The 23,059-nt window shown below is 39.8% G+C and overlaps 1 protein-coding gene across 4 annotated transcripts in view; it reads left to right on the top strand.

The window, feature by feature from the left end:
- MID2 (midline 2) overlaps nt 1-23,059 on the top strand; it is a 124,986-nt gene that overhangs the window by 2,247 nt on the left and 99,680 nt on the right. For all 4 annotated transcript variants that reach the window (XM_053580216.1, XM_053580218.1, XM_053580215.1 and 1 more), the window contains one exon: nt 19,191-19,906. In XM_053580216.1, the coding sequence (XP_053436191.1) occupies nt 19,247-19,906 (660 nt within the window). In that variant the 5' untranslated portion in view covers nt 19,191-19,246. The remainder of the gene's footprint in view (nt 1-19,190; nt 19,907-23,059) is intronic.

Raw genomic sequence — 23,059 nt, 5'->3', positions numbered from 1 at the left:
CTTTCTTTTATAGTTGGTGCACTTGTGTAGAAAGCATAATATTGTATGCTGGGTATTGTGGGTCTTGGCTTGGTCCTTTGAAGATGAAAGCATTCTATAAATCCTCAGCATTATACTTTACAAAGAAAGCACTTCATTTACCTTTTATTGGGTTAGTAGATTGCCTGGGTATAAGTAGGAACCCTAGCTTACTGAGAACCTTACTCTGCCATTGTTAGCCCTCCTGGGAGCCAAATCTATCATCATACATAGGCACTAAATTTGTTTTGTCTTTCAATTTATATACAACTGAATAAGAACATACATACAACTCGGTAGGTATATAGAGTTATGGTGGTAATTTTAAGTTGAAGCTTGAATCATAGCTCATGTATTCTCACCTAACAATCTGAGTCAGTCTCATTTGAAACCATAACCTCACCCATTTTTAGACTGTGTGGGGGAAGTTAGTTAATTTCTAATAAAAAGAGGCATAAATAATTTTAGGTACAAGCACAATTAGCATCTAGCAGCAGGGAGTCAACAATATTTATTAAGCACCTATACTATGTAAGATGCAGAGTCCTGCTAACTGGGCTGAAGCCCCAGACTTGACTTAGTATTTCAGCTTTCTGTTTGTTCTAGACCTACTTGCAGCTCCAGGATTGGGATAGGGAAGGACAATGCAGGACATGGGTAGAGGCCAGGGATATGCAGGGATGGTTGTGTCCCTCCTATTTACCTTCATGACTACCAGAATTCTCATCTAGCATGTTGTGCCTTGCCAGGGCCACCTCTGGGAAGTACTGCCACAAATCAGAGCGACTCGGTTGCTTTATGAACATATCACCTGAACAGTGCAAATTAATTTAGATGGAATTGGTTTAGTTAATCCCTCCTCTAAGAGCTGGGAAGCTTGCTCCAACTTGCAGATCCTAAAGTAGTGCCAGTGGAGTCTCATAATTGCATACAAATATTGCTGTGGGTAGTGAGCCTGTCCATTCCCTCATCCCTCCTCCCATAAAATCTGCTGACACTACAACAATTGACAGGAAAGTACAGAAGGAGTATGTCTTCATCGCTCAGTGAACCTCATTGGCTTGGTAAAGAGAAGAGAATGTTGTTTTTTCATTCTCTTTTTCTCAACAGGGACATAGAGTCCAATAAAGGGTGAGGACAGGGTTGAGGCACCGAATATATCTCAAATGGCTGTTCTTGGAGGTACCTGCTTGGCCTTGTGTGTGTCTGTCATTCAATCTTTATAGATCTTGGTAACTTCCTAGCTGTTGGGCTGTGCCACTCAGTTACTAGTAGAGGCTAGGAGGTGCTCCATTTCCACTTAGTGTTAAGGTTCTGCTCTTTTTTCTGTGCAAACGAGAGAATGAGCCTCTGTTGATGAAGCACCTCCTTACTTAAGCAGGATGTCTTGGCTTAAAGCATTGCGTTTTCAAAATATTAGGTGTAATATGCTGATTCTGGATTACAACAGTTTAGGAGAATTAAAAACTGCTCACTTTTTGATGAATGAAATTTTGGTACCAAGATGGTGTATTTCAGATCTCTTAAAAAACATTGTGTTCATCACTTAGCAGTGTACAGAAGAGACTAGAAAAGTATTTCTGAACCAGCATGTTGGGTTTTGCTAGCAAGTGAGAAGACCAGAGTGGTGTTGAGACAAGAAATTTCACCTCCAATTAATCCCCCCAATTACTAGTCTCCTTTTTATGTACCCTGTCCTCCAAGTATCAATATATATTTTTCTCTCTACTTTCATATATTAAAACATTAACTTTTTTTTTTAGATAGAGTTTCACTATGTCGCCCTCGGTAGAGTGCTGTGGCGTCACAACTCGCAGCAACCTCAAACTCTCGGGCTTAAGCGATTCTCTTGCCTCAGCCTCCCGAGTTGTTGGAACTACAGGCACCCGCCACAACGCCTGGCTATTTTTTGGTTGCAGTTGTCATTGCTGTTTAGCAGACCACGCCAGCCTTGGTGTATGTGGCCGGCTCCCTACTCATTGAGTTACAGGCGCCGAGCCAAAACATTAACAGTTTTTGTGGTTTCTGGAAGTCTGATGCTCTTTCTACTTGTTTCTCTCTTTCCATTTTCTCCTTCATGACCACAGGCAGATAAAATCTTGGTAGTCAATCTCCCAGCTTCTGCATCCCCCCTACCCCCGCACCCTGCTTTTTTTTGAAGACAGTCTCACTCTGTTGTCCTGGCTGGAGTGCAGTGGTGTCATCATGGCTCACAGAAAAATCAAACTCCTAGGCTCAAGCTGTCCTCCTGCCTCAGCCCTCCAAGTAGCTGGGACTACAGGTGCTTGCCACTATACCTGGAAATTTTTTTCTATTTTTAGTAGAGTCGGAGTCTCCCTCTTGCTCAGGCTGGTCTGTAACTCCTGAACCTTAAGTGATCCTCTTGCCCCCCCCAGAATGCTAGGATTACAGGTGTGAGCCATTGCACCCAGCCTGCATTTTCCCTTAGAAATCCTATATTATGGTATAAGATGTTTAAAATACGGTGGTGGGATTTTGAATAATGTGCCAACACCCCATCATTCTTTTCTGCATGTGGGGTTTACCTGAATATACACTAGGATGTTGGTTCAGCCTAAGTGGGTTAGCAAAATATCATTTGAAGTAGTTATCCTATTTGAGTTCTTGTCTCCCTGCAGGGCTCTAACTGCGTGACCTTGGGCTTTGTCTCACTCAGCCTCTTTCCCGTAGTCCAACTATTCTGGTTGATGAACAGCACCCCAGTCTCTGGTTCATCCTTTTCCAGAGACCAGATGATCTGATAACAAACACATTATATAATCTCCAGAAGTGTAAAATCCCAGTATTTGCAGTGTGCCCAGATAGGAGTGTAATGTATTGACCTGGAAAACAATGCTAATTCAGGACAAGGAAGTGTCTGAATATTATAATGAATAGCCTAGAGATAGCAAAATGGTGTAAGGTTCAGAATCCTCAATCACTTTGTCTATAACCCTTTGTTCAGTATTGCTAGGATCCATGTGGTTCCCAGGGAAGTAGAGGCTTGATTTCAAGTAGGCCCTTGCTTTCTGTCCCTTGTTTATGATCTGAACTTGGGGCCCTCTCAGCGTAATTTTTCAGCAGAGTGTCTTACATGCATATTTTGGCAGTTTTATTCTGTGGTGGTAGAGATGACTGCCCGTCCAGGTGTACCACTGAACATTTAAAAAATTGTAGATAGCTCATTGGGTAACAGAGGTTGGGAAAAGCAGTCCTGGAAAAGATGGAAAGCTATACTGGTACCAGTGGGTAAATTAAGTTTATTCTCCATTTGTTCCCCAGTTTTGCAATTGTCAGTGTAATCTGCATTAAGATAAAGGTGTTATGAATTATATTTAATATTCCTGTCAATTATCATGTGTTACCTCAGCTTACCTTGGCAAATTCATTTCTTGGTTACTTAAATTAATCTTTTGTCTTTGTAGTAGATTTAGGACTTTTAGTTCTGCTATTATAATATTCATTTTAGTTTTATGATGACACAAAATACCCACTGGTTGGATTTAGGAGCTAATAATTGAAAAGAATATCATTAAATCCATGTATTCTAAAATATTAAGAAGGCTTTATTAACCTATTAGGCAGGTAATCAACCTCCTGTTTTGAGTTCTCCCTATGACTGATGAAAGCTAAAGAGGAAAGAAGAGACATAATTGTTGGGGGTGGGGGAAATCTGAGTCTAAAGGGGAAGACATGAGCATAAGAAATACCACAGTCAGACCCATCGTCCTCCAGAAAGAAATCTTACAGGAGAATGTGGTTGTCCTTCATTATGTCAACTATGTGTTTGGGATAACATTTTGGCTTTTCTTAATAACTTGCTTTGTATCTGTCATCTCTGAATGTGTGGTGAGAATGTATTTGTAAAGCAAGTTAATACTTAGATTTTTATCCTCATCTGATCCTCAAAGAGCCTGTGAGATGGGTAGGACAAGTATTTTTTATTCCATAGATGAGGAAGTTGTGGCCAAAAGAGTTTAAAATGACTTACCCAGGATTGCTCAGCTAATTTGGTTTAGATCCAGGACTACAACCAGGCTCTGTTATGAGGATCAAATAAGATAATGGCTTTGAAACCATTTGAAAAGTCTAAAATGATATACAAATGTAAGGTAATTGTTACTTATTTATTTTTATTGTTTGGGTTCATTGAGGGTACAAAGAATTAGATTACACTGATTGCATTTGTTAGGTAAAGTCCCTCTTATGATTGTAACTGTTACTATTAACTATGATTGCTGGCCACCCAGACCCTTTCTTTCTAGGTTTCTATTTTCATTCTCTGTCTTACAGAGTGCAAATTCTATACAATGGCTGCTGTTTGTGTCCCCACATGATCTTTTTTGAGCTTCAAGGGGTCCTATTCTAATCATAGTGTTTTGGGATTTGGTTGTTGTCTTTTTCAGTCCCAGGAGATGTTCCCATTAGTTTATATTCCCACAGGACTTCTCTCCCTTTTAGTTGCCTTCCAGAACATCCATTATATCTTTCTTGAAGTACAACAGACAAAACCACTGTACTTCAGCACCCGCCTCAGCCAAGAGAACGTAATGTATTTTGTTTATTTCCACTTCCTATGGCGATGATGTCCATTTAATAAGATTTGTGTTTTTAGGAGCTATTTTATAATAATCTAAGGCGTCTTTCCTATGTGGTAGCAGATAGACCAAAAGCTCTATGGTAATAGGATGTCAGAGCCAGAAAGCATCTTAAAGAGATCATCTGGTGATTCTAGTCCAACTTGAACATTTTACAGTTGAGGAAACATCAGACTAAGCGTGGACTCATTTGCTCATCTCCCAAGGCTGGGAGACAGTTTCTAGTACTTTAAGGAAGAGCTTATAGGACATTTTAATATTAATATACTGAAGAATGTTTACTTTATATTAACTGTTAAAAAAAACAAACAACCCTACAACTCAGCTGAATTCTGAATCTACAGCCCAGAGATTAGGCTTGGTTTCAAAAACTCATGGATTTTCTGTGAGGAAGGAGATATTATGGCTCCTTGGGAGGAAGTGAAAGCTCAGAGCCAAGTTCTGCAGATCTGGACGATGAAAACCAGACGGAGTATTAACTGTTGAAATAAGTGGACATTTAATTATACTCAATAACTTTTGAAATATTAGAATTCTGCCAAGTGTAGACCATGGCTTCTCTCTTAATCAGAGTTAGTTAGATTTGGAGGGCAATGATGAAATCAGTCTTTTCAAGTGTAGAATGCATTGCTTTTATCATCTTCATTGATTATACTCTTCTATATTTCTATTCAGTCACACAGCCATGTGATACTTCCTATAGTTTATTCTCATCAACAGTTTTCAGACGTCTCAACCTGAAGGGGAGTGTGCAGGGTAAAGATGAACCATATGGAAACATTTTTTTAATAGATCCAGGGCAAATGCATAAACATACATATTTGACTACATGACAGTAACTAAATGATTTGGAAGGGAACTAATCAGGGTGTGTGGATGTGGGCGTCCATTTTTTCTTAATATGGCAATTGGCTCTGCCCTCCCAGGCATTTCATCAGTGCATTTTTATGCAAAAGTCTCACAATTACATTTCCTGGGGTCACACCCTATCAGGTTCACACCTTTATCATTAGCACACTCTCTAACTCTATATAGAGTGATTCACAAACTTTTTGAAGTTGCAACATTCTTCCATTGTTTAATTTTTGTTGTGCCACTTCTTCCTGCTAAATCTATTTCATGATAATAGGAGTAAAATATTTTTCAGGTGTCACTTTTTTTTAAATGAATAAAAATTGGGAGCTGAGAATTTTCCTTTCTTTTTTTTGAGAATTTTCTGACCCTTTTTAATAATTACAGATATCCTAGGGTATTACAAAGCTTAAACAAGGAATCACTGACCTGGAAATACAATCAAAAGGAGTAAGCAATCCAATAGGGTTCATAAATACTACATAATTGCACAGTTGCAGTATAGCATAGTGGTTAACTATCTGGAGGCAGACAGACCTGGGTTTGAATCTCTTTGTTAAAAAATTGAGATACAATTTAGTATATTCACAAAGTTGTGCAACCATCACTACTATCTAATTTCAGAATACTTTCATCATTCCAAAAAGAAACACCGTATCTATTAGTGTCATTCTTCATTAAATCCCATCCTTCCAGAACCCTTCATCCCCCATCCCTCCAGAACTCGCCACTGGCAGGCACTAAATCTACTTTCTCTTCCTATGGGTTTGCCTATTCTGGGCATTACATAGAAAAGGAATGATAGAATATTTGGTATTTTGTGACTAGCTTTTTTCACTTAGCATAGTGTTCTCAAAAATCAACCATGCTGTACCATGTGTCAGTATGTCATTCCTTTTTATAGCCAAATAATATTCCATTATATGGATATACCACAATTTAAAATATATTCATCATTTGATGGATATTTGGGTTGTTCCCTTTTGGCTATTATGAATACAATTGCTATGGACATTAGTGTACAAGTTTTTGAGTGAGCTTTGTTTTTAATTCTTTTGGGTATAAACCTAAGAGTGGAATTTCTGGGTTATATGTAACTCTACATTTAACCCTTTGAGGAACTGCCAGACTGTTTCTCAAAGCATCTGCATGATTTTAAACTCCTTCCAGCAATGTATGAGGGTTCCACTTTCTCCACATCCTGAAACACATGTGCTCTTTTCTGGGTTTTGTTTATTTTTTATGATAGCCATCTTTGTAAGTGTGAAGTAGTGTCTTAATATGGTTTTAATTTGCATTTCCTAATGGCTAATGATATTGAGCATCTTTTCATGTGCTTATTGGCCATTTGTAAATCTTTTTTTTTTTTTTTGAAATGTCTATTTAAATCCTTTGCCCATGTCTATTCAAATCCTTTGTCCATTTTTCAGTTGGGTTATTTGTATTTTTTTATTATTTGAGTTTGTAAGAGCTCTCTGTATTTCTAGATACTAGACCCATAAAATATGATTTGCAAATATTTTCTCCTATTCTGTGAATTGTCTTTTTCCTTTGTTGATAATGTTTTGTAGCACTAGCAGCTCTACAGTTTTAATTTTTTTTTTTTTTGAAATGGGGCCTTGCTTTGTCACATAGCTTTGGGGTGCAGTGGTGTAATCATATAATAGCTCACAGTACCCTTGAACTCCTGGGCTCAAGGTATCCCCCTGTCAAAGCCTCCCAAGTAGCCTGGACTATAGGCACCACCACCATGCCCAGCTAATTTAAATATATATATATGAAAATATATATTAGAGACAGGGTCTCACTATGTTGCCTAAGCTGGTCTTGAACTCCTGGCCTCTCATTTCAGCCTCCCAAGTTCTTGGGATTATAAGCATGGATTATCACACCTGGCCAAAGTTTTTTTTTTTTTTTAATTGTTAAATCATAGCTGTATACATTTGTGCAATCAAGTGGTACAATGTGCTGGTTTCATATACAATCTGAAATATTCTCATCAAACTGTTCAATGTAGCCTTCATGGCAATTTCTTAGTTATTGTATGTGGACATTTGTATTCTGCATTTAGTAGGTTTCGCATGTACCCATTCTAAGATGCACCGTAGGTGTGACCCTACTCATTACCCTCCCTCTACCCTAACCTCCCCCCTCCCTTCCCCTCCCTTGGCCCCTTCCCCATATTCTTGTGCTATAGGTGGGTTATAGCCTTCATATGAAAGCTATAAATTAGCTTCATAGTAGGGCTGAGTACATTGGATACTTTTTCTTCCATTCTTGAGATACTTTGCTAAGAAGAATATGTTCCAGCTCCATCCATGTAACCATGAAAGAGGTAAAGTCTCCATCTTTCTTTAAGGCTGCATAATATTCCATGGTATACGTGTACCACAATTTTTTATTTGCTAGTCCGTTCGTGGATTGATGGGCACTTGGGCTTTTTCCATGACTTAGCAATTATGAATTGGGCTGCAATAAACATTCTGATACAGATGTCTTTGTTATATTGTGATTTTTGGTCTTCTGGGTATATACCTAGTAAAGAAATTATAGGATCGAATGGCAGGTCTATTTTTAGATCTCTAAGTATTCCCCAAACATCCTTCCAAAAGGAACATATTAGTGTGCATTCCCACCCGCAGTGTAGAAGTGTGCCCTTTTCTCTACATCCATGCCAACATCTCTGGTTTTGGGATTTTGTTTTGTGGGCTACTCTTACCGGGGTTAGGTAATATCTCAAAGTAGTCTTGATTTGCATTTCTCTGATGATTAAGGATGATGAGCTTTTTTTCATGTGTCTGTAGATTGTGTCTCTGTCTTCTTTAGAGAAGTTTCTCTTCAAGTCTTTGCCTACCCTGAGATGGGATCACTCGTTTTTTTCTTGCTAATACATTTGAGTTCTCTGTGGATTCTAGTTATTAAACCTTTATCGGAGGTATAACCTGTAAATATTTTCTCCCATTCTGAGGGCTGTCTGCTTGCTTAACTTACTATGTTCTTGGCTGTGCAGAAGCTTTTTAGTTTGATCAGGTCCCAGTAGTGTATTTTTGACACTGCTTCAATTGCCTAGGGAGTCCTCCTCATAAAATAATCACCCAGTCTGATTCCTTCAAGAGTTTTCCCTGCACTTTCTTCAAGTATTTTTATAGTTTCATGTCTTAAGTTTAAATCTTTTCTCCAGTGAGAGTCTATCTTAGTTAATGGTGAAAGGTGTGGGTCCAGTTTCAATCTTCTACAGTTTGCCAGCCAGTTCACCCAGCACCATTTGTTAAATAGGGAATCTTTTCCCCACTGAATGTTTTTAATTGGCTTGTCAAACATCAAATAACGGTAAGTAGCTGGATTCATCTCTTGATTCTCTATTCTGTTCCAGACATCTACTTCTCTGTTTTTGTGCCAGTACCATGCTGTTTTGATCACTATGGATTTATAGTACAGTCTCAGGTCTGGTAGCATGATTCCTCCTGCTTTGTTTTTATTTCTGAGTAATGTTTTGGCTATTCGAGGTTTTTTCTGATTCCATATAAAATGAAGTATTATTTTTTCAAGATCTTTAAAATATGACAATGGAGCTTTGATAGGAATTGCATTAAAATTATATATTGCTTTGGGTAGTATAGACATTTTAATGATGTTGATTCTTCCCAGCCATGAGCATGGTATGTTTTTCCATTTGTTAACATCTTCAGCTACTTCTTTTCTTAAAGTTTCATAGTTCTCTTTATAGAGATCTTTCACATCCTTTGTTAGATAAACTCCCAAATATTTCATCTTCTTTGGCACTACTGTGAAAGGAATAGAGTCCTTGACTGTTTTTTCGGCTTGGCTATTGTTGGTATATATAAAGGCTACAGATTTATGGGTGTTGATTTTGTAGCCTGATACATTGCTGTATTCCTTGATCACTTCTTAAAGTTTTGTAGTAGAATCCCTAGTGTTTTCCAGATATACAATCATGTCATCTGCAAAGAGCGAAAGTTTGATCTCTTCTGACCCTATATGGATACCTGTGATCACCTTTTCTTCCCTAATTGTGGTGGCTAAAGCTTCCATTACAATGTTAAAGAGCAATGGAGACAATGGGCAACCTTGCCTGGTTCCTGACCTGAGTGGAAATGATTTCAATTTAACTCCATTCAATATGATATTGGCTGTGGGTTTGCTGTAGATGGCCTCTATTAGTTTAAGAAATGTCCCTTCTATACCAATTTTCTTAAGTGTTGTGATCATGAAGGGATGCTGGATATTATCAAAAGCTTTTTCTGCATCAATTGAGAGAATCATATGGTCTTTATTTTTTAGTTTGTTTATGTGCTGAATTACATTTATAGATTTACATATATTGAACCAGCCTTGGGACCCTGGGATAAATCCCACTTGGTCATAGTATATAATTTTTTTGATATGTTGTTGGATTGTGTTTGTTAGGATCTTATTGAGTATTTTTGCATCAATATTCATTAGTGATATTGGTCTATAGTTTTCTTTTCTTGTTGGATGTTTCCCTGGTTTAAGGATCAAGATGATGATGTTTGCTTCGTAGAATGTGTTGGGTAGTATTCCTTCTTTTTCTATATTTTGGAAGAGGTATAGTAGTATAGGTACTAGTTCTTCTTTAAAGGTTTGGTAGAATTCCAATGTCAAGCCATCTGGTCCTGGGCTTTTCTTTTTAGGGAGATTTTGTATAGTTGATGCTATTGCAGAACTTGATATAGGCCTGTTCAACATTTCCACTTCATTCCAGCTAAGTCGTGGTAGGTGGTGTACTTCTAAGTATTGGTTGATTTCTTTCACATTTTCATATTTCTGAGAGTAAAGTTTCTTGTAATAATTGTTAAGGATTTTTTGAATTTCTGAGGGGTCTGTTGTTATTTCATCTTTACCATTTCTGACTGATGAAATTAGAGATTTTACTCTTTTTTTCCTGGTTAGGTTGGCTAAAAGTTTATCTATTTTATTGATCTTTTCAAACAACCAACTTTTTGATTTATTGATCTGTTGTATAATTCTTTGGTTTTCAATTTCATTTAATTCTGCTCTTATTTTGGTTATTTCTTTTATCTGCTGGATTTGGGGTTGGAATGTTCTTCCTTCTCCAGTTGCTTGAGATGTCCCATTAAGTTATTAAATTCCTCTCTTTCTGTTTTCTTGAGGAAGGCTTGCAGTGCTGTAAATTTCCCTCTTAGGACTGCCTTTGCAGTATCCCAGAGGTTCTGATAATTCATGTCTTCATTGTTGTTTTATTCCAAAAATTTGGTGATTTCCTTCTTAATCTCATCTATAACCCATCTATCTTTCAGCATAAGGTTATTTAGCTTCCATGTTTTTGTATGGGTATGCAGATTCCTGTTGTTATTGAGTTCAACTTTTAGTCTATGATGGTCTGAGAAGATGCAAGAAATAATTTCTATTTTTTAAAATTTGCTGAGGTTAGATTTGTGGCCTAGGATGTGGTCGATTTTCGAGTATTTCCGTGGGCTGATGAGAAGAATGTGTATTCAGTTTTGTTGGGATGAAATGTTCTGTAGATGTCTGTTAAGTCCAGGTGTTGAATGGTTAAGTTTAAATCTAAGATTTCTTTGCTTAGCTTCTTTTTGGAGGATCTATCCAGCACTGCTAAAGGGGTGTTAAAATCTCCAATTACTATGTAACTGGAGGAAATCAAGTTGCTCATGTCTGTTAGAGTTTCTCTTATAAATTGAGGTGTGTTCTGGTTGGGTGCACAAATATTAATAATTGAAATCTCATCATGTTGAGTATTACCTTTAACAAATATGAAGTGTCCATCCTTATCCTTCCTTATTTTGGTTGGTTTAAAGCCTTATGCATCTGTGAATAGGATTGCAACTCCTGCTTTTTTCTGCTTTCCATTTGCCTGGAGTATAGATGACCATCCCTTCACCTTGAGTCTATATTTGTCTTTTAATGTAAGATGCGATTCTTGTATGCAGCAGATATCTGGCTTGAGTTTTTGTATCCAGTCAGCCAACCTGTGCCTCTTTAGAGGACAATTTAAACCATTCACATTAATTGAGAGTATGGATAAGCCTTTCAAGAGTCTGGTGGACATTTATTTATTTATTTGTTTATTTTTTATCATTGGGGACTCAATGAGGGTACAATAAGCCAGTTTACACTGATTTCAATTGTTAGGTAAAGTCCCTCTTGCAATCATGTCTCTGGTGGACATTTTTAATCCTTTTGCGACTATGGAAGTTGGGATTTGATCAAAATTTTCTGTGTGGGTTTACTTTTGTGGTGGAGGATTACACTGGTCTTTATGGAGGCTAGGTCTGAGAATATCCTGGAGAGCTGGTTTAGTTGTGGCAAATTTCTTCAACATGTGAATGTCATTATGATGGATTAATTTCTCCATCATAAATGAAACTCAGTTTACCTGGGTACAGGATCCTGGGTTGAAAGTTATTTTGTTTTAGGAGATTCAAAGACGATGACCATCCTCTTCTAGCTTGAACGGTTTCAGCAGAGAGATCTGCAATTATTCTAATATTCTTCCCCTTATAGGTAATGGTTTTCTTTTGTCTGGCTGCTTTCAGAATTTTCTCCTTCATATTAACTTTAGTGAAATTGATTATGATGTGTCTAGGGGATGTCTTATTCGAGTTGAGTCATGCTGAAGTTCTGAAACTGTCTGGTATCTGAATTTCAGAATCTCTTGGCATGTCTGGAAAGTTCTCTTACATAATCTCATGGAGAAGAGACTCTGTGCTTTGTGAAGCCACTTCATTGCTTTCGGGGATCCCTATAAGACGAATATTGGTTTTCTTCGAATTATCCCAGATCTCTCTGAGAGAGTGATCTGTTTTGCCCTCCATTTCTCCTCTTCTTTGAGAGTTGGGAGTGTTCAAAAGCTTTGTCTTTGATGTCAGAAATCCTTTCTTCTGCATACTCCATTCTGTTACTGAGGGATTCTACTGTGTTTCTCGGATCTTTGAGGGCTGCAACTTCTTGTCTCAATGTGTCAAAATCTTTGGTCATTTAGTCTTTGAATTCATTTAATTTTTGAGACATCTTTTGGGTACTGCTTCGAATTCTAATTTGATCTTATTTGCTATCCAGATTCTGAATTCAATTTATGACATCTCAGCTATTTGTGCATAGGATCTTGTGCTGTGTCTGCCCCATTGATCCTTGGGGGAGTTGATCTACTCTGATTATTCATATTGCCAAAGTTTTTCCCTTGATTTCGCCTCATGATCATTTTTCACCGTTGCCTCTGGCCGTCCTCAGAGTTGGGGTGGTGTCTCTCTGAGATTAGACCCCAGGGGAATCACTCTATTGTTGCTGGATCTTTGTAGGGAATGACCCTGTGTAGCTCTTCTGGGGCTGCCCTAGCCAGGGAGTTCTGGTTGTGGGAGCAGCTCCGGAGTGTGATTCTCCCAGATCCAGCAACAGGGCGGGGGGTGGTGCACACGGTTCTGGGAGTGCCTGGCACCCAGTGACTTTGGCACAGAGGGCCCAAGGCTCCAGCAGCCTCTGGGTAGGAGAAGGGCTCCTCACCGAGGTAGGGAGGGCTCTGGAGGGCATGTGGCTACCAGAGTCCCTGGCCAGACGAGCGGGCTGGTGTGGAGGCAGGGAGGGTACAGGAGGGATTAGGCAGGGTTGCCAGGCTCCTGGAGTTCCTGGTCAGGGCATGGGGAGGCGCAGCTCTTCCCGAGGTCCGGGAGGGTGCTGATCATCGGTCTTGAGGCTGCTCTTCCGGAGGTCCGGGAGGGTGCTGATCATGGGTCGTGAGGCTGCTCTTCCGGAGGTCTGGGAGGGTGTTGATCCCACATCCCCGTGAAGCTCTTCTGGAGGTCCGGGCTGGTGCCGATCCTGGGTCCCGCCGCAAGTCGTATGGAGGTCTGGTAGGGTGCCGATCCCGGGTCCCGGCGCAGCTCTTATGGAGGTCTGGGAGGGTGCCAATCCTCCTGGCTAAAGTTTTAAATTTTGATTTAAAACTTTATTCTTTTTTCTTTTTTTGAGACAGAGTAACTCTGTTGCCCTGGATAGAGTACTGTGGTGTTATAGGTCACAGCAACCTCAAACTCTTGGGCTGAAGTGATCTTCTTGCCTCAGCCTCCGAAGCAGCTGGGACTACAAATGCCCAGCTAGTTTTTCTGTTTTTAGTAGAGAAGGGGTCCCACTCTTGCACAGGCTGGTCTTGAGCTTCTAGCCTCAAGCAGTCCTCTCACCTTAGCCTCGAGGGTGCTAGGATTACAGGGGTGAGCCACCACCTGGCCTTCATTCTTAGCTTTGTTACTTGCAAACAAGTATGACTTTGGACTTATCTTTCCTTGTAATAATGTACCTAACTTTTAAAGAGTTGTTGTGAAAATTAAATGATATAATGATTTAAAGGGTACTGTAAAGGTACTTTAGGTAATCAGGGAAGTAGGGAAAATAGAGGATAGTTGAAAGGATGCTAAAAGTTAGGAGTAACTAGAACAGGGAAACCTCATAAATGAGAGATGATTAAACACATGTTTGAGGAAGTTGAAAAATGTATTCAGTTCTCCAAAATTGGCTAAAGCAGTTATTATATGATAATAAAATCAAACAGAATATAAACAGTATAGAGAAGTTACTTACAATAAGTAACAGACAGTAACCATCTTATAGTATTCCTATTCTTTATGGAGTGAAATCAGTTAAGGTAGGTTGTTTTAGAGCACCAATGTGTGTGTGTGTGTGTGTTTTCCTTTCAAGGACTCTTATACATAGCTCTCAACCCTCTCCCCATAAAAATTCATATATGGCATACACACAACATTCTGCAGTTCTAGGATGTTCAGATGTCACTGGTTAAAAAATCCTATTTCAGTAGCTGGGCATTGTGGCGGGGGCCTGCGGGCATCCCAGCTACTTGGGAGGCTGAGGCAAGAGAATTGCTTAAGCCTAAGAGTTTGAAGTTGTGAGCTGTGACATCACGGCACTCTACCAAGGGCAACATAGTGAGACTCTGTCTCAAAAAAAAAAAAAAATCCTATTTCAGGCTGAGTGCTGTGGCTCACGCCTGTAATCATAGCACTTTGGGAGGCCAAAGCAGGAGGGTTGCTTGAGGCCAGGAGTTGAAGACTAGCCTGGCCAACATAGAGAGAGCTTGTCTCTACTAAAAAAATTGTGTATACCTATAGTCCCAGCTACTCAGGAGGCTGAGGCAAGAGGATCACTTGAGTCCAGGAGTTTGAGATTGCAGTGAGCCATGATGATGCCACTGTACTACAGCTCAGGCAACAGGGAACAAAGTCCTGTCTCAAAAACAAAACAAAAAACTTATTTTGACCTTAACCAAGGCATTTTCCTCATCCATAGCATACTTTCCTACTTTTCCAAGTTTAATTTCACAGTGAAGTTTAAGTGTCATGCTGACTCAGGAACAAATTTTAGGGCTCTGGGCAAAATTCGAGAGCTTTTCCTCTGTACAGAAGAATGTATATAGCACCCTCCTAAGATTTAGGAAAACTGTGGTACTCTTAATTATATTTATATAGCTTTCAACACATACACATGCATTTCAGCAATACTCCCTACTAACCCAGGTAGCTTCCAAGACAGACATTGAGGAATGCAGACATACTTTTCTAGAAGAAATAGTAGTAAAAGTGCAGTGTGATGTGGAGATGGGTCTGAAGAGAGACATGTGACTCTGGAAGGGACGCAATGTGAGTTAGGCAAATTGAGAGAAACTCAAGAGGGACACAAAAATAGAAGAGAAACATGCTATTTAGAAGTCCTCTCACAAATTGTCAAGATAAACTTCATTGAAGGAGGTGAGATGATTGAAATAAAGGTGTAGGGGAAAGAGCACAGGCATCGGTATTAGACTGACCCATGATCTGGTATGTATGTTCTTGGTTGATTGACTTAATGACACTAAGCCCCAGTTTCCTAACTAAAAGACAGACATAGTAATAGTAACTTCCTTACAGGCTTTCTGAAAGAATTTAGTGAAATAATGTGTAAAGTGCTTATTTGAGTACCTAGAAAACAGGAGGTGCTCAATACATGCTAGCTCCCTTCTTCTGGTTAAGGGGTGCTTCACTAATAGTTATTGAAATACAGTACCTAGTTTGGGTGAGGCACCATGCTGTGAATGAAACTATGAAACAGTGCCTTCAAAGAGCAGGTAGAATTAGCTGGAGATACAAATATGTAAATGAAATAAAACAGAATGTTCAGGAAGCTACCAGTGGTTGAAGTGATAAACGTGTAAATGAGACTCAGGTTTCTAGGCTTGGATGTTGATAATCGCCAGATACAGAAAATCAGAAGAGGAGCAAATGTGCTCTATGTGTCTTGTTTTGCTTTGTGGGAGTGAGGATCAGCATCACAAGTTCATTTACGGATATGCTGAATTTGAGCATCTAAGGGATATATCAGATGGATCTATCGAAGGCAATCTTCCTGCCTTCAGTGAAAGTTGGAATCCTTCATCTCTAAAGTCTCTTCCAATTCTCGGATTCAATCATATGTGTAAATTGTAATTATTTTACTGTTTCATCTCTATAGATGAATGCTGATGGATGTTGTAAGCTACAGAATACTGGCCACCAATTTTCTAGCACTTATAAATTGTAAAATAAAAAATACCACGTTTCACTTGTTAAAAAAAGTGGCTATATAAACACATGAACTTACTAACCCAACTGAGAGTGACTAATTTACAAAACAATTCTTTACTTTTGTAGCCCAACTTCTATTGATTTCCATTAAGTAGCTAATTAGTTCAATGCACTTGAAAAGGTTTGATTTAGAAACAGCTTTTAGGTATACATCTATTGTACTTAATACACAAGGTATAATTATATTCAGTATTTATGTATCCTGTAAGATATGTAGAGATCACTGATAAATGGTTGTCTGAACAAATATCAATAGCAGAGTCAAATTTTCAAGCCTTGATGAGGGTGCCCAGTGATAGATGATGAATATGAATAAGAAGCTACTCAAAAGCAAAAGACGCCTTTGTCTTCCCTATAAAAAGGATTAACATTTTCAGTTAATAACATATGTTTTATATTTTTTCCCTAGTTAAGACTAACTTAGTTGTGTGTGTGTATTTGAGATAGAGTTTCACTCTGTTGCCCTGGGTAAAGTGCTGTGGCATCATAGCTCACGGCAACCTCCAACTCTTGGACTCAAGCGATCCTCTTGCCTCAGTTTTTCTATTTTTGTAGAGACGGGCTCTCGCCTTTTTTGCTTAGTCTGGTCTTAAACTTGTGAGCTCAAGCAATCCACTGCCTTGGCCTCCAAGAGGGCTAGGATTATAGGTGTGAGCCACTGCACCCAGCCTTATTTATTTATTTATTTTTGAGACAGAGTTTCACTATGTTTCCCTGGGTAGAGTGCCCTGGTGTCATAGCTTACAGCAACCTCAAACTCTTGGGCTCAAGAGATCTTACCTCAGCATCCTGAGTAACTGGCACTATTGGTGCCTGCCACAATGCCCTGCTAGTTTTTCTGTTTTTAGTAGAGACAGGGTTTCCCTCTTGCTCAGGCTGGACTTGAACTCCTAAGCTCAAGTGACCCTACAGCCTCAGCCTCCCAGAGTGCTAGGGTTACAGGCAAGGGCCCCCACACCATCCTTTTGTGTGTGTGCGTGTGTGTGTGTGTGTGTGTGTGCATGTATTTTAATTACTGGAGGACCCATGGCAGTAAGTGTTTAGTGCTGAAATGTCTGTGGGAGAACAGATAGACTGACCTTCTTTTACTAGCTGATGCACACTAAAATAAAGGTTACCAGATCTGGAAATTTTTGGCTGCTTACCTTGTTAATTTCTATTTAGATCTTGATTTTCATCCTGTTATGTTTTAGGAAGTATGGAAACACACATGGGAGGTGACCTTTATAACAGGCTTGTGCTAGTACAGAGGGTGTTTAATAATAAAAGCAAACTGAAGCCACAAGGTAATATGACTTCATCATTGACCAGCAACTATTGCTGAGTAAGTTGAAAAGTTGGAATCATTCCTCATTTGGTTTGATGAGATGAAATGTTTTCTGTAGGTGAGGAAAGAAAAGTGAGAGTGAAAACTATCATCTTGCCTAAGTGGCCATGTGCATTGGGAGTAGTGGCTCCTGCCTATAATCCTAGCACTCTGGGAGGCCGAGGCGGGTGGAGTGCTTGAGCTCAGGAGTTCGAGACCAGTCTGAGCAAGAGCAAAACTCTATCTCTGTTAAAAACAGAAAAACGGGTGGCGCCTGTGGCTCAGTGAGTAGGGCGCCGGCCCCATATACCGAGGGTGGCGGGTTCGAACCCAGCCCCGGCTGAACTGCAACCAAAAAATAGCCAGGCGTTGTGGCGGGCGCCTGTAGTCCCAGCTGCTCGGGAGGCTGAGGCAGGAGAATCGCGAAAGCTAAAGAGCTGGAGGTTGCTGTGAGTCCTGTGACATCATGGCACTCTACCGAGGGCGGTAAAGTGAGACTTTGTCTCTACAAAAACAAAACAAAACAAAACCAGAAAAAACTAGTGGGGTGTTGTGGTGTGCAGCTGTAGTCCCAGCTACTTGGGAGGCAGAGGCAAGAGGATCGCTTAAGCCCAGGAGTTTGAGGTTGCAGAGAGCTATGGCACCATGGCACTCTACCCAGGGTAACAGAATGAGACTCTCTCAAAAAGAAAAAAGAAGACCAGGCACAGTGACTCCTGCCTGTAATCCTAGCGCTCTGGGAGGCTGAGGTGGGTGGATTGCCTGAGCTCATGAGTTAAAAACCAGCCTGAACCAGAGCGAGACCTTGTCTCTAAAAAGTAGACAGGTGGGCTCTTCGCCCATAGCTCTGTGGTTAGGGCACCTGCCACAAGCACCAGGGTTGGTGGGCTTGAATCCTGCCTGAGCCTGCTAGGCCCGAACCTGCTAAACAACAATGACAATAAGAACAAAAAAATAGCCAGACATTGTGGCAGGTGCCTGTAGTCCCAGCTACGTGGGAGGCTGAGGCAAGAGAATCACTTTAGCCCAAGAGTTTGAGGTTGCTGTGAGCTGGGACACCATGGCACTCTACCCAGGGTGACAAAGCGAGATTCTATCTCAAGAAAAAAAAAAAAAAGAAAGAAAAAAAAAAGAAAACTATTATCTTTTGTCTCTAGTAGCTCAGTTTATTAGAACTAGGATGGAATAGAAATTTCCATGTATGATAATAGGAAGTAATTCAAGTTTACACTCTGAAGAAGAGCTTATCATCCTATACCAAGAACTATATTTTTCTAAAGATCTCTCTTTTTCATGCAGGCTCTCCGAATGGAATCTTTTCAGAAAGCAGAGTTAGTTTAAAATATGGCCTTTTTATCCTCCCATAGGATGTGAAATAGGAATGGCTCCTATATTTTACCTTGAAGTGAACTAGAGAACAATATTGGGGAGTAGAGATTGAGAATTTTGCAGGGCCTCAGCCTCGTCATAGCCCAGGACAAGAGATGCCAGTGAGAGAACGATCCATGGCAACATTGTGAGCTGGAATGATAATGTTAATCAGTCAGCCAGGATTCAGAGGTAGCCTCTCGGTTCTATTTATTAGTACAGGAAAATAAACGCAGGCATTTTTCAAAAACAAGGTTTGAAGGAGGAGAAAGGCTTCCTGATTAATTCCCAAATTACTTTCTTATTTCTCAAGCATCCCTGGGGAGCCCAGCATGTAAAGCTACCATTGGTTAGTGCATAATTATGTTATATCCACTTCTCCTTTGAAAATGCTTAATGACTTTCGTATTGTATTCTTCACAGGTGAAAGCCCAGCCTCTGTGGTTCTTAATGCCTCAGCAGGATTATTTTCACTAAAGATGGAAACACTGGAGTCTGAATTGACCTGTCCAATCTGCCTAGAGTTGTTTGAAGACCCCCTTCTGCTCCCTTGTGCTCATAGCCTCTGCTTCAGCTGTGCCCATCGTATCTTAGTCTCAAGCTGCAGCTCTGGTGAATCCATTGAACCCATTACTGCTTTCCAGTGTCCTACATGCAGGTATGTTATCTCGCTTAACCACCGGGGCCTCGATGGTCTCAAGAGGAATGTGACCCTGCAGAACATTATTGATCGCTTTCAGAAGGCTTCAGTCAGTGGGCCTAATTCTCCAAGTGAGAGCCGCCGGGAGAGGACTTATAGGCCTAGCACCACCATGTCTAGTGAGCGAATTGCTTGCCAATTCTGTGAGCAGGACCCGCCAAGGGATGCAGTAAAAACGTGCATCACCTGTGAGGTCTCTTACTGTGACCGCTGCTTGCGGGCCACACACCCCAACAAGAAACCTTTCACCAGCCACCGTCTGGTGGAACCAGTGCCAGACACACATCTTCGAGGGATCACCTGCCTGGACCATGAGAATGAGAAGGTGAACATGTACTGTGTATCTGACGACCAACTGATCTGTGCCTTATGCAAACTGGTGGGTCGTCACCGAGACCATCATGTCGCATCCCTGAATGATCGATTTGAGAAACTCAAGGTAAGGGATCTGTAGAAATATCCCTTATGAAACTTTGTCTCTTAGTACCAAGGTATGCAGTTAGCAAGTTCTAAATAAAATGGATCATTTTTCCTATGTGACAGATGAGTTAACTTTAAGTTGTTCTCAGGAGGAATAACCTACTCACCTACAGTCTCTCACAGGAACCTGTCTCATCTGTTGCATTAACCTTATTGCATTCATATTTTTCTGGCCAATTCTAAGGGAGTTGGCCCATGGCCTGCCACACTAGTAGTGCATTCAGAGAAAGAGCACCCTATCTCCTCATGTAATCTGCACTAAATAGTGCACATTACATATCTTTGCTATCATCTTTCCTCCTCTTCTTTCAAGTATGTGAATACCTGTGTAGGTGTACTATAATTAGCATATGTGCTGATTTGCATGTGTGTATATAGCAATGGGAAGGTGGGGTGTATCTCTGTGGAGGTGGAGGTGTCTGAGCATATCTATGTAGATGAAAGGTTTCTGTGGAGGACATTAGCGTATTTTTTTTTTTTTTGTGGTTTTTGGCCAGGGCTGGGCTTGAACCCGGCACATCCGGCATATGGGGCTGGCGCCCTACTCCCTTGAGCCACAGGTGCCTCCCTAGCATATGTTTGTGTTTGCACACACCATACACTAAAGAAAAAACTGTTTGGCATTGGCCATTACAAATTGCCATTAAACACTACACACAGGGGTCATTCTAAGCTGTCTATAAAAACAAAACAAAACAAAACAAACACACAAGAAACTTCAGTGTGCCATGAAATCAGAAGAGATAATCAAGTATCAGAGCTACAAATTTAAATTGAAGGCAAAAAATACTTAATCCAGTATCAAATTTTGTGCCAGGTTTCATTATTATGGGCTATAGACTGAACACTTGTTTAAAGTTCTTACATTAGAAATTCTTAATCTCTCATTTGTGTTCTGTGGACAGTTTTCTGGAGTTGTTAAGTCACAGAATATTTGTGAGCAAGTCTAAATCCTCCTACCTCACATTCATATTAACAAATGACAGATACAGCAAATTGTTTTTATCACCACTTCTTGCCTGCTGTGTGGTATCATTTCTCTTAAGAAAGGACCTATTTAACAGATTCCAGAATTTAAATGGATAGCAAGATTACCACCCCAAACTAGGCCTGAGTACATAAATCAGCCTAAAAGAAAGACCCAGATAGGATAAGAGGAGGCTAAGAAGGCAGTGGAGATTTCCCTCCTGCCATACTGTGGAAAACTCCTTATAAATAATGTAAAAATTATGTTGGCAAGTAGTCAGAATTGGATACATTTTTTTCTCTTCTGTAATTGGTTGTAAGTAATGACAGTCATGTTGACAATGGTTTGTGTGCCTCTTTTGGTTATTATTTATATCTAATATTTATAAATTTGTACATAATGTTTATCTTTTGATTTCATCCAAGGTGATACTCTAATCCATATCAATGCTGCAGAGAGGAATAATCTCACTGACTTCAATTCTCAAATTTATATAATGTTGGGCCTTTGACTTGGTCTAGTTAAAGCCCTATACTTTAAAGTTGCATAAACTGAGACTTTGATAAGTTAAGTGATTTGGTCAAAGTCACAGAACTGATTAGTAATAGGAGAGCTGGAACTGGAACTCTAGACAGCGTTAACTCTCCTCTCTACTGTAGCCCACTGCCACTTTATTTTGGACCCGAAGTTTTTCCCACGAAATGTGATTTGAAACTTAACTTTATGTTCTGGCAACTTCGCATTTCATGGGCCATAGATAAACGATTAATGGAATCAAGGAAAGGACATACTGTATAAACTTACAGCTTTAAAATGGCAAAAGATAGGGGTGGGGTTGTAGGAACAGTGGGGGATATGGAGAGGATAGAACAATCTCTGCCAAATATTTGCAGGTGTTGGGACTACAATAAGGCATTGGCCTTGAGAAATATTCCAAACAGAAAAATCTGTATCCATATGTACTGTTGAGATAACAAAAACACTGGATAGAGTAAGCCTGTATCTACAGAACACCAGCTATTTGAAAACATCCGAAAACATGAAAACTCTGAATAATTGATTATATATTTGGCATCATGCAGCTGTAGCCCTCATCTCCAGGGATAGATGGAACACAAAAGTATTTTTACCAAAAGAGACTTTCGTCTGTGACTAATCGGTAATTTTTGGAGAAAGAAAGGCTAGATTTTGAATAGTTTCCTTTTAATATTTTAGGAAATGTGGAGAAAATTCTGATTATAAATTAAGTGGAAACTATTTTTGCTCATTTTTGGATGGAGACTGGAAACATATGAATCATTCCCAACTGTGTGGTTCGTTATGTTGTCTGGAACATCTTGGACTTTGGGGAGGGAAAGGGCGGTGCTGCTTGTGTGTGTGTGTGTGTGTGTGTGTGTGTGTGTGTGTGCACGGTGGGGGGGAGGTCGCTTTGGTTTGGTGCCAAGTGTAAAAGGATGTTAATTGTCCACATTAAGTAGAGAGGAAAACTGACTTTCAGTGTCACATACGCTCACTTCTTTGGGTTAATGTTAAATTAGAAAAGTATTTAGGATTATCCCCTTAATCTGCTTGATTCTTCCCCAAGGAGAAAGGAGAGAGAAAGCTGGCTGTCAGAAGCAATGAGGGAGACTGTCTGAACATAACTCCTCTGGCCCCGAGAGGAGCACAGCAGTCCTATAGGAGAAGGAGAGGGATTGCAGTATATATATTTACATACATCTAGGGGGCTGCTTTTCTGGCCAGCAGCTGAAAAATAAACAGTGTTTATTTTTACTTTTTGGTTCTGGAGCTTCATTATTGGCCTTTGTAACTACTTTTAATGCACTAACCTTCCCGATCAGGATTAGTGGCTGCTAATATTTGTTATGTTATAGAGAAAAGCTCAGAATAACCAAAAACTAACCTGTCATCTTAACATGTTTTCAAAATAAGGACTTAGTATAGTTGTATGATCTTATTTAGTTGTCTAGTCTACACAGGGTTAAGATGCAGGACATATGTCCTTCAGAAGGCTACCAGTGTTCCAATTAATTTTTTGAAGAATACTTGTGTTCATAACAGTTATCATGGTAGTAAGGCGTATCAGAGTATTTATTTTCTCTATTGCTTTTCTCTTTTTACTTGCTAGTCCAAATATATATCTTA

This window comes from Nycticebus coucang, chromosome X (genome assembly GCF_027406575.1).
Source record: "Nycticebus coucang isolate mNycCou1 chromosome X, mNycCou1.pri, whole genome shotgun sequence".
Taxonomy (NCBI): Eukaryota; Metazoa; Chordata; class Mammalia; order Primates; family Lorisidae; genus Nycticebus; species Nycticebus coucang.
This window is presented reverse-complemented; position numbering and strand designations above follow the sequence as displayed.